Source organism: Danio rerio, chromosome 18 (genome assembly GCF_052040795.2).
Source record: "Danio rerio strain M-AB ecotype USA chromosome 18, GRCz13ab, whole genome shotgun sequence".
Classification (NCBI taxonomy): domain Eukaryota; kingdom Metazoa; phylum Chordata; class Actinopteri; order Cypriniformes; family Danionidae; genus Danio; species Danio rerio.
Window position 1 is genome coordinate 13214788 of NC_141038.1, and position 12786 is coordinate 13227573.

General features: G+C 34.8%; 1 protein-coding gene across 3 annotated transcripts in view; it reads left to right on the top strand.

The window, feature by feature from the left end:
- Window positions 1–12786, top strand: part of tmtc2b (transmembrane O-mannosyltransferase targeting cadherins 2b) — a 204194-nt gene that overhangs the window by 154571 nt on the left and 36837 nt on the right. For all 3 annotated transcript variants that reach the window (XR_015514756.1, XM_087293007.1, XM_087293008.1), the window contains exons 4-7: window positions 1395–1509; window positions 3165–3250; window positions 7637–7821; window positions 10086–10164. Coding sequence is in view for 2 of the 3 variants with exons in the window: in XM_087293007.1 (XP_087149133.1) it covers window positions 1395–1509; window positions 3165–3250; window positions 7637–7821; window positions 10086–10164 (465 nt within the window). In the remaining variant the exon portion in view is untranslated. The remainder of the gene's footprint in view (window positions 1–1394; window positions 1510–3164; window positions 3251–7636; window positions 7822–10085; window positions 10165–12786) is intronic.

Consider the following 12786-nt stretch of genomic DNA (forward strand, 5'->3'; position numbering starts at 1 on the left):
ATAAAACATTATGAGGTTTGAGGCTTTATGTATCATGCTATCTCAGTTTGTTCTCATGGCAGTGCATCTTTGGAGTTTTTCCACTCTATTACTCAAAATCTAATCTTTTAGTTAATATAATTTTTTAATTAAGTAAGATTGACATTTATGAAGTGTGCATTAGCATAAAAGCAAATTTGCCAATGCATTTTAAGTACTCATTTCCATAAGCGCTGAGAATATTGCTTCTTTAATTGCAAGTCATATATTAAAAATCCTTCCAGTTTATCAATCACTTGTATTCATGCACTGAGATCATTTTGTTTGTATAGAAGAGCCGCTGAACTGTTAAATGATCATCCTCTCTTGATTGAATTTCATATATTAATGACACCCTGTTATCTTCATTTGTTAAGTCATTTAAATTGATTGTCAAAATTCCATTTAAATCATTTATCAAGTCAGGCGATGTCAATATGACTTCGTAATTGCCTCCCATGATCCAGTTTTGCAGGCGGTGTCACTTTTGCCCTTTTCTTGGCACAGATATTATGCATGGCTAGCATCTAAGATTGCATTATTGTAATGTAATTTACTTTTTTCTTTGCTTCTGCCTTTCATGAAGAGTATGAATTTCAAATGGTCTTGCCTTGCAATCATGAAAAGTTTCACAATTTTGCCTTGTGCTTGCAGCCAGGTTGCGTCACAGAGAACACTGTAAAAATATTCTGGAGGCCAAAGATTAAACCAATAATGCCACAAAATTAATGACACACAATTTGAAAATTCGTATTACAAAAATAAAGCATGAAATACATCTCAATTATTTTATATAAACATAATATGTTGTGAAAATGTTATGAAAATCAATCCCTTTTAATAATCTTCTGTAAATTAAAGATAAAAAAAAACATGAGTCACTTAATGCAAAATCACTTATTTATCACAGTATCAGACCAATTTTAATACAAAATATATATTTTTTTTATATTATATTATATTTTCTTTGTTGTTTTTTGCTTTGGATTTTGTTTTGGCTTTGTTTTTTGTTTTTTTTTTGCTTTGTGTTTTTTTGGTTTTGTTTGGTTTGTTTGGCTTAATGTGGTTTGATTTTTATTTGGTGTTGTTTAATTTGTTTAGTTTTTTTTTGGTTCTGTTCTGTTTTGATTTTGTTTGGTCCTGTTTTGATGTTTTGTTTGGTTCTCTTTGTCTTTGTTTTGTTTTGTTTTCTGTTTTGTGTTGTCTGTGTTGTGGTGTTTTGTTCACTTTTTTCTGTTTCTTTTTTGTTTGGTTCTGTTTGGTTCCGTTTTGTTCTTTTTTCTGTTTGTCTTTGTTTTTGTTTTCTGTTTTGTGTGCTGTTGTGTAGTGTTTATTCATGAAACTGCATATTTTACTGTTTTACTCTCTGTCCTTAGCCTGGGGCAACTTGGGAAACGTCTTGAAGAACCAGGGGAAGGTGGAGGAGGCTGAGCAAGCCTACAGAAATGCTCTGTACTACCGAAGGAACATGGCCGACATGTTGTATAACCTGTGAGTGAGCAGAATTCTGTCCATCTGTCCTGTCAAAGCACAGTAAACCGCTAGACCCACACTGTCCCCAGATTCATCCGTCTTCCAGAGGACACTGACAGGGTCCCTCTAGACACATTAACCCCCAGCGTCAGGCCACGGAGACACTTAATACATAATTCATATACCGCACACGTTTGGCCTGTTCACAGCAATACATGTAAAGCAGTGGTTAGAGGAGATCCTCAGGCATCTCGCAGTCTGATTTGATTTTAATTCAGGGGGTTGTGATGTGATTACAAACCCATTCTCGATGCATCTCAATTTTTCAGGCAGAACGAAATCATTTTGTAAATAATTTTGCACACTGCATGTCATCCAGTGTGGCAGGGTTATTTTTTTCATGTGCTTTTGTAATTAGAAATAAAAAATAAGTAGCATGGGGATTAATTTGCTATTTTTGTATATTTAAATATTGTTTATTTACATTTTTATAACAATTTAAAACTTTTTTGATCAGATTAATAAGATCAGAAAAGCACATTTGTTTGTTTGTTTTCTTATTTAACATCATGTTTGTAAAAGTATATAATAAAAATAAAAATGCTAATAATAATAATAGTAAAAATAATCATAATGGTTGTAGTAGTCTTATGTTTAAATAATAAAAATGTAAAAAATAATGACATTTATTATTATTATTATTATTATTATTAATATTATTATTATTATTATTAATAATAATAATAATAATAATAGTGAGTTTAAATAATAAAAATGTCAAAAAAATAATTAAATGATTTATATTTTTTATTAAAAAAAAATAAAAATTTTGATAATAATAATAATAATAATAATAATTTAAAGTTAAAATGATAAAATGTCAAAACCATGAAATAATATAATAATAATAATAAGAAGAAGAAGAAGAAGAAGAAGAAGTAGAAGTACAATAATGATGATGATAAAAGTAAAAAAGGGAAAAAAATATTTATACAATACATTACAATAAATTACTTAGTCAAACTTGCATTTGAATTTTTTCTTGCAAAACAGCATGATAAATGCTTCTTCCAAAGAGACAAAGAAATACAAAAGAAGAAAAAAAAACATTTTTATGGACCTTATTCAGCTCCAAGACAACCTGATGTACAAATTACTTTTTAAATTTCTTTTCATTAAAACTTGAGACTCTAAATCGACGGTTAGACTTTAATGGTATAAATCTATGATTGCACGCATGACTAGGATTCAAAATGATGTTCCTTGCCAGCCTTGTGAGGTTCTTGTAATACAAACGGTCATATAGTTTCTCAAGAGGCTTTACTACTATCTTTTTGAACATATTTTAATCTGGTTCATCAACTTTGTTTTAAGACTCACTTTATTTTCCTTTTTAATACAAAACAAAAAAAACTGTGTTTGTTCCTGCAAAATTCTAAAATATATATATATTTAAAAAGGTCTAGCTTGTTAAATTACTGCTGAGCAACTTGTTTAATTTGTTTGCTTGTTTTGGAAGGTTTTGTTGAAATTCAATATCACTAAACAAACTTTTATATAAATCAAGGGACTGTATCACTGCATTTATACACTTTTTGTCAGTTTTAAATAATGTCATCCCTCATCATTTGTAACATTTGTTGTTTGTCTGTCTTGATGTGTTTGGATTGCAGGGGTCTGTTGCTCCAGGAGAACAGCAGGTTTTCAGAGGCCCTTCACTACTATAAGCTGGCCATTGGGAGCAGGCCAACACTGGCTTGTAAGTACAGCTCGTCTCTTTATCCACAATTTCAAGCCTCCTCAGTCTTCAGTGTCCAGGCAACTACAGTCTGAAATTTGTGTGTGTGTGTGTGTGTGTGTGTGTGTGTGTGTGTGTGTGTGTGTGTGTGTGTGTGTGTGTGTGTGTGTGTGTGTGTGTGTGTGTGTGTGTGTGTGTGTGTGTGTGTGTGTGTGTGTGTGTGTGTGTGTGTGTTGGGATGAAGTCCAGCATTAGAGAAATAATGATGATTCACAGGCCTCCACAGTGACTTTCCACTCTTGTCAAAGAATGATTGACGTTTGATTCGATTTCAACTGAAAAAAAACCTAAGGATTCAGGCCAAAGTCCTTTCATAGTGTCAGGCCCAGTGAATGCATTTGCTTGCCCCATATCCAAATGAAATGCACATGCTATTTTTGGCCATTTGGAGGTTTTTTGGTTGAATTTTCCCATGTTGTTTTTAGTGTCATGGGAGGAAATTATTGCTGCTCTGCTTGAATGAGCTGATTTGCCCTGAGAGACGATTAGCAGGATGCATGCAGAGGAGTCTTGGGATTTATGAGCTCTGATAAAAAAGAGAGATATTTTGTGCTAATCTTTATTTTTTATTTATATATTTTCAGAATCAACTAGCTTGTCGAACAGTATGTAATTATCACTGGTTGAAGATCAAGACTAACATGTTTTCTAGAAATGTAAAGAAATGTAAATGTTACTAAATATTATTCAGCAATATATTCAAGTATTGTTTGGTTGGATATCTCCTACATTATAGTTGTTTAGGATAGTATTTTAATACAGTGCTGTAGTTTTTTAGCATATGAGGTGTGTCAAAAACATGTAAAAATCCAATTTTTAATGTAATGTCGTGCCACCATATCACTCCTGTACTTCAGCAACTTCACAGGCTTCCTGTTAAGTCACGTATTGATTTAAGACTCTGATTTTAACATATAAAGCAGTGCATGGGCTAGCACCTGACTACATCTATGACCTGGTAACTCTGGCCACTCCCACCCGCAGTCTTCGTTCTTCATCTGGACTTTTGCTCTATCAGCCACGCTGTAAACTAAAGACTATGGGTGGTCGTGCTTTCTCGTACAGTGCACCTAAATTATTAGAATCACCATATTTATCCATAACCTACTGAAGAAAAAAAAAATAGTAGCTAATGGTCACATTAAAAAACAACATGCATATAATAAGCAATTTTCGACCACTGTGGTGAGTGTTATATTAAACACACACCATGTTGATTTTATGTCACCAGATTAAGCTTTCTGACACGTTTACAGCACTATGAGCTATGTAGAGAACGCATAGTTTTATATTTAGAATAGATTGTTTACACATGAGAAGTCGACTACTAATGTATTTGCAAACAACACGTATTTAACATTGTAATAAGGACTATACAATAGTGTTAGATAACATTAAAATATACACAATCTTATTTTTAAAAACATTGTACCACTTAAAAGTGCAAGACCAACAACTCAAGTTGGCTGTAAATGCTTTTGGTAACTATTGAGAATCTCCATGAGCCGCTATTGCTGTTGAAGAAACGTTCCATTCCATTGGAGTCAATGGAGTTTTCCCTCTCTCTCTTTCTATGGCTCTGATCAGTTTCAAAGAACTGACCCAATCAGAAGAACTCCGAGGTGAGGAAAACATTGCAAACTTCTGTTTACACTAGCAACAGTGTTCATGATAACTGTTCTATTTGACAGTGAAATATCGGAGGTGGTGCTTTGCGTTTATTTACAGTTGTGAATTGCATTATGAGACGTTCATCTCTGCTCTGTTAACTTTTAATGCTCAAAATTCAACTCTACAGTTCAATAAAGTGACTTTTATTGACATTGTAGTCGTTTAAAGTAATATAATGCATAATAAATAATGTATAGACTGTAAAATATCAGAAAATGTACTGTCATTTTATTACATGGTTTTGTAGCATACTTTACAGCACCATCCCAGAGAATATATTACTTTAAACTAGGGGTCTCCTGATCCGATCACGTGATCGGAAATCGGACCCGATCACATGGTTTCAGACTCAAACGGAATCAGACGTTACCTCCCGATCAGTACTTGAATATATATGTATGTATATATGAGATATGTAAACTTGGGATTGCAAGAGGTGGAAAAGAAAAGGCTACAACAAACCTTATGAGGCACCTCAAAAACAAACACCTGACACTATACAGTGAGTTTCATTAAGAAAAACATTTTCTTCTGTGAAACTTACTACTGTGATGACAGTGAGAGTTAGAAATGCAGTTCTTTGTAATATGTGTGCGTGCGTGCGTGCGTGCGTGCGTGCGTGCGTGCGTGCGTGCGTGCGTGTGTGTGTGTGTGTGCGTGTGTGTGTGCGCATGCTTGCCGGGTATTTTAGGTTAAGGTGCTATTTGTTTTTATATTCATTTTTTTATATATTTAAAGTCCACAAATGAAGAATTTATGCTGTTTATTACTTGATTGTTCAAACTACCTCACAGAAGGGCTCTGTTTGATAACAGAGTTGTTGAATGTTAAAATAAGGGGAATTAAATGAAAAATAAGAGACCTCCTGGATCTGATTCTTTGCTCTTCTCTATTCTTTTTTTATGTAATAAAGATCATTGAATCGGGTTTAGGTAATGTTAGATATTCAAAATCAAATGACTCAGACTCGAGGGCAAAAAAACCTGATCAGGACATCCCTACTTTAAACTATTAAAAATTATAACAAAAGTCATTTCAAAGTTAAAAGTTCTTTTAAGAGAGCAATATCCCATAATGCAATTCAAAAGCATAAACAAACGAGGAAAAATAGAAGATATTTTTCCCAACAAATACATCTATGTTGTAGCAATGTCTGTACAACATTGCGTTTTTGTAAAAGCAACGTCGCCACTTATGTACTTGCTACATTATCACAACGTAAAAATGTAAGACGTGAGAAGGCTTTAGCAACAGTGTCGTGTTACATTCAGCAACCATGAGAAGACGTTCTTACTACATGTAATAATGTTTATCAATACTGACTAGAATGCAGGATAAGCAGTAATAATTTTCCAGTTTGCTTGATATTTAATATTGTTCATTATTTTTCTGTTAAATAAAATATATATTTTTAATTAAAAAACTACATATTTAAACTTTTAAGTGTAAAAATGCCCTGCAAATGTATATAATCAAACTTTTTAATTATATATTTCATATTTAATACATTCAGTGCACATCTAATTATAAGCAAACAGTATAAAATGTTTAAATTATAATAAATTATCAACTATATATATATATATATATAATTCAACTAAAAGTGTAGGTCAAATTAAAACGTCAATTGAGAAAGTTAAGTAAACAAACAAGAAAAGTAAACAAGAAGGCAAAATGCAGACACTGAGCATCAAAGCTCTGGGCTGGAGAATGCAGCAGGCAGGGGAGTGCAGCCGAACACCAGGCGTAGTTGTTATTATGGAGAGAACAGTCAGAGAAGGAAACTAATCCAACAGAGATTCCAGTTTAGAGATGGATCCACAGCAGCCACTAGTCAAAATAGGCAATGAACAAGAGAGGATAGATCAGAGTTTGACACAACAGGACTACACAAATGACAACTGATAACTTATTTAGTTAGAAGAAATAAAGCACTACTCATGTCTCCTCTGTCGTTGTTGAATGAGACTCAGAACATCTGTTGAATTTTAAACTAATTCATTGATGACGAGATAATGTTGTACAGTGGCCATCAATGCACAACCTAAAGCAGCGGCTGTTGAAATGGTCAACGTTATGACACTGTTTAAATCCCGACTGGTGAACACAATGTAACTTACACTTCAAATGAATGTACTTTTCCATATATATCCTTCAATTATATTTTGTATTTCAAACACAGGACAACATGTGTTCTGTAACTCCCCAGCTCTGAGCAGTTTTGAGCTTGTATATCCTCACATTAATATACTGTCAGACGTCTGTAAAAGATCAGTAATATTGGAGATCTGGGCACAAACATATTGCAGCTTTTAGGAGAGTGATGGATGTCTGCTTTCCCCCTGATTCCCTTCTGCATTTGTTGTAATAAATTGTCCCGTCCAAGTGATATAAACTCATTTATATCTGGTTCTGTGTATATCCGCGGTCTATTAAGAGCTTGAGAATTAAGCCTGCAGCTGGAGTGGGATATCCCCCTGCTGATTTCAACTCAATTCAGGCCCGGCTGGATCGTGAATATGTATTGGCACCTTATCGACTAGACTGCAGGCCGCTGATCTGCATAAATCAACTAGTTCATTCCTGGAGCCCCAGTGGAGGTCTTTTGCTGAGCCTCAATAAGCCTCATTACCTTTTGCACTGATATTCACCCCTTTCTCTCGTTCTCTCTTTCAGCCGCCTACTTGAACACAGGGATTGTCCTGATGAACCAGGGCCGTCTCGAGGAAGCCAAGCGCACTTTTGTGACTTGTGCTGAGATCTCAGATGAAAACCTGAAGGATCCGCATGCACACAAAAGCTCGGTTACCAGCTGCCTCTATAACCTTGGGAAGCTGCTTCATGAACAGGGCCATCAGGAGGTGAGATGGGCTTTAAAATTGTATGTTCACACCAAACCTGATGTGATCAAAACAATTGAAGAGGTAGTTTATACAAAAAAAAAAAATAGTATTCGTCATAAAAATGTAGGTGCACTGTAGTACAAGAGGGATTCGTTGAAAAGTAAGTAAAATTATTGCCTTTTAATTACTAAGAAATGAACTAATGGCCCGTTTCCACTGAGTGTTAGAGTACGGTACGATACAGTTCATACGCTTTTATGCCTTGTTTCATTGTCAAAGGTTATAAAGCGGACCGTACCGTACCACTTTTTGGGTACCCTTTTCAAAGGGTAGTCAGCAAAACAAAAGGCTACCAAAAGGTGGAGCTAGACGCGCAGCTGAATGCTATTGGTTGAGAGAGAAACGTCAATAGCGCATGCACAAGCCAGGAGCATAAAAATAAAGGAACCACCATTTTTAAACACCGTCGAGACATTACACCGTAATAATACAGTATATACAAATCATAACAAGCCATGGTCAACCTGAGCTTAAACAGACCTTGTTGTCGTCTTGATGAACAGCCACAAAGCCAAGAAGAACACTGAATCTACCCTGTGCACCTTAATTGTTTACAAGGCCATCTAAAGCTTGAGCAGTTTTACTTTCTTGATAGAGTGTGCTGCACGTCTATATTTGAAATAACAAACTTCTTGAGCTGATGATAATAACGTGGGCATGATTATTGAAGTGCTTCTGACATCAATCTCTTGTTTCTTGGTTTCTGAAACAGTGGGAAGTGCGAAAAAACAAAGAAGCCCAAAAAAAACAACAGGAGCAAATGATTATTTCAGCAAACTAAGAGATTAACAAACTGCCATGTTTAACTATTATCATCACTCTGATCGGGACATCAATACTTTAAACTATTAAAAATGATAATAAAAGTCATTTCAAATTCAAAACTTGTAAGAGAGCAATATCCCAAAAATATTATCATCAACTTTTGGACTATTATGAACTTGTAATGACAGAATTATGTTCTAACAAGAGGTTACATGTGCTGGTGAAGATTAAAGATACAGATGAGAGGTTTGCAATGACTGTGGACTACATGTTGCTTGTTGTTTTTGAACCCAAATACGGACTAAATGTCTGCTGTGTGTAGTTTTTCTGTAATTGGTAACATATCAGGGACTGTAAGGGGCTGTATGTGCTCATATATTTATTGTTTAATTATTCATTTATTTATTTATTTTATATAATCGCAGACGGTACCGCAGGCTATTTAGCACAGTCATTGATCTGCAGTTATAATCAAATTATATTCATAGAAAGGTTAGTAATAAACATTTCTACATGTATTGATGTGTAAAAAAAATCTGTTTTGTGAGAAGGGCTTCTGTTATGATATGTGAATGACCTGTACAGCTTTATTTTGATGTTTTCCTGAGTGAGAATGACGTCGATTGAAACTTTCTGTTGAACACCATGCTGTTCCATTGGTACCCTTTTGGCAGTGAAAACGCAAGCCTAATAAAGGTGACCCATAACCGACCTGTACCATACCATACTGTACCACTCAGTGGAAATGGGTCATAAACCTGTATGTTCACACCAAATCTGATGTGATCAAAGGGTCTAAAACAATTGAAGGGTAATTAAACAAAGAAAATAGCAGTTGTTATAAAAATGTAGGTGCACTGTAAAAAGTGATTTAGTTGAAAAGTGAGTAAACTTATTGCCTTCAAATGACTAAGTGATGAACCAATGGCCCATTTTCACTGAGTGGTACAGTACGGTACGGTTTGATATGCTTTTATGCTTTTATGTATGTTTCCACTGTCAAAAGGTACCAAAAAGCGAACCATATTATACCACTTTTTGGGTACCATTTTTAAAAGGTCCCTAACAAACAAAAAAAATCAATTGTTTATTATGATTATGGGATTGGTGGGTGTGTCAATGAGGCCACGCCTTCTTTGACATAAAGATATATTTCCAGTCCGTCAAGGTCAGACACACTTTAAAGCATTTAACAATGTAGATATGAATGAAGATATGAAGCTACTTTTTAACCGTAAGCAAATGGAAAAACTGAAAATCTTTAAATGTTAATGAATTAGTTTCTAAGCAACTAGTTTTATAAATTGAATGTAAACAATTTTCAAGGAAAAAATATCAATAAAATTCTAGTTAGCTATTCAGAAACTACATTTTTCAGGATTTATTTCTTTATTTAATCTTTGGTTATTCATATAATTGTTGCTTATAGAGTTAATGGTCTATTCTGTTTTTTTTAGGAGGCTATATCTGTTTATAAAGAAGCGATACAGAAGATGCCTAGGCAGTTTGCCCCGCAGAGCCTTTATAATATGATGGGTAAGTCTGTTTCTTTGTGTTTATACTTGTACTGGACTCAAATGTATTTGCATAGTTGCTGCAATTTATTACATTTTTTAAAACTTTATTTTAAGTGACTGCTATTATGAGATCGCAAAGCTGGGTTTATTTAATGGTTACATGTTTTAATAAATGACGACGCAGTGGCGCAGTAGGTAGTGCTGTCTCCTCACAGCAAGAAGGTCGCTGGGTCGAACCTCGGCTGGATCAGTTGGCGTTTCTGTGTGGAGTTTGCATGTTCTCCCTGCGTTCATGTTGGTTTCCTCTGGGTGCTTCGGTTTCCCCCACAGTCCAAAGACATGCGGTACAGGTGAATTTGGTTGGCTTAATTGTTCGTAGTGTATGAGTGTGAATGAGTGTGTGTGGATGTTTCCCAGAGATGGGTTGCAGCTGAAAGGGCATCCACTTTGTAAAACGCGTGCTGGATAAGTTGGCGGTTCATTCCACTGTGGAATGATGAATTAATAAAGGGACTAAGCTCAGGTACATCAAATGTAAAGCAAATGAGAAGCATCTTGAAGGGGGTGGAGCATGTCAGAAACTAGAAAGCATTTAATTGGTTATGATTTGGTGAGAAACTGTAGTGTAAGGTGACGTGAATCAAACCGTTGATCCATTTAGACGGATGTAACAAACTGCAAGCCTTACCAGTTTGTATCAGTTTTATATCATCTAAACTCCCATTTTGTCACTGTTTTGGAGCACACTAGCTAATAGATATCTTTAAATCTAGCAACACTGACACCTAAAAAACTTTATTTTAATTTCATGGGACCTTTAAAATTGAGCTTTTTTTTACTATTATAAATGTATTTTTATATTTACTGTAATTTTTGATCTTTTAATGCATTTTTATGAAAAATTTATTTCTTAAAACCATGAAAGAATATTATAATATCCCAGTGTTTAATTTCTAGACAGGTTGTTTTCTGTGTTGTTATGAACTGCATTTCTTGGCAAAGTCTTTAAGCTGTTTGTAGCATAAATTCAACAAGATAAGCTAGTTAAGCTTTTTACAGTGTAATAAAATAATTTCAAGTCATCAATATTTCATGCGCATATATTTATCTAGTAAGCAGTTGTGTAATAAGTGGGATAATGTACAGTCAGCATGTCATTATTGCAAAATACACTCCTTCAGGGCGATACAAGACCTCGCTGTCCAGCTTATTTCGTGATAAAGACTGACTGACTGTATCCCTTATACTGTAAATCCAAATTGTTTTGTTGTTTTTTTTATCTTGTCTCACAACAGTGGGCCTGTAATTGTATTGGTGTTTTTCTCAGGAACCCATTTCAAAAGCTTTCTTTGATCCATAGAATTGATTTTGTCAGATCGAGTTAACAGCTTCAACAACAAGATAAGTTAAAGGCTCCGTACGGCGCAGAGAGCGTGAGAATCACTTTCCTGTTTCATTTAAAGCATGGGAGCAAACGGTTGGATTTTAATATCTTATGCAACCTATTTACCAACCCACAGCGTTCAGTCTTGCCCTCCCATCTCATTTTCTCACAATTATTTCCTCCCGGCTGTATTTTTCCTAACTATTTATGTTTTTTATTTCCCCATGCTCCTTTGCCTCAGAGCTCATTTGTGTTCGCTTATCTGTTTTATGTTCATGTGTTTGTTTTTGCTGTTTCCACTCTATTGTACTCATTTTAACAACCCGCGTCCTCGGCTTTCTCCTGTGGTCAACTGAACCTAGTACAGATTGACTGAGGAGGTCAGATTGGGTCTAAATGTCAGTTTCGTTCGGTTACCCTCAGCTTAGTCCCTTATGGGATCGCCACAGTGGAATGAACTGTCGCTGTTCTAGCATATGTTTTACACAGCAGATGCCCTTCCAACTGTAACCCAGCACTGGGAAACACCCATATACTCTAACACTCATACTCTATATGAATATATGCCCGCTTGTATCTGCTTGTATCCCGCTTGTATCTGAGATCTTGTCCTTTCGGTTATGACATAAAGCTCATGACCATAGGTAAGAGTAGGAATGTAGATTGACTGGTAAATCGAGAGCTTTGCCTTTCGGCTCATCTCCTTTAACACAACAGACCAGTACCGGCTAATTTAGTTCTTCCAATTCACCTACAGTATGTTTTTGGACTGTAGGGGAAACTGGAGCACCCTGAGGAAACCCACACAGACACAGGGAGAACAAGAAAACTCCACACAGAGCACTACGTCACTAGCTCTAGTTTACTCACGGGATGTTTTTCACCTCAAGCTCATTTTTGGCTCACGTTGAATTATTTGCACTTGTGCGATAACTTGATGCAATAAAGGCTAATAACTTGCGGTCAAGACAAACATGTCACACATTTAGCATCATTCATGCCACCTGGTAGAATTTTGACCAATATTTGTGTGTTTGCATTTACTTTGTATGTAATCTACTTGCACAAATACTTTATTTTATTTTATTTTATTTTATTTTATTTTATTTTATTTTATTTTATTTTATTTTATTTTATTTTATTTTATTTTATTTTATTTAGAGATTCTTTTTTTATTTTTTTATAAACCCAGCATTAGTCTACAGCATTTTTTCTGATGTAATTTTGTCCAATGCCATTTTTTTTTCATCTGAAGAA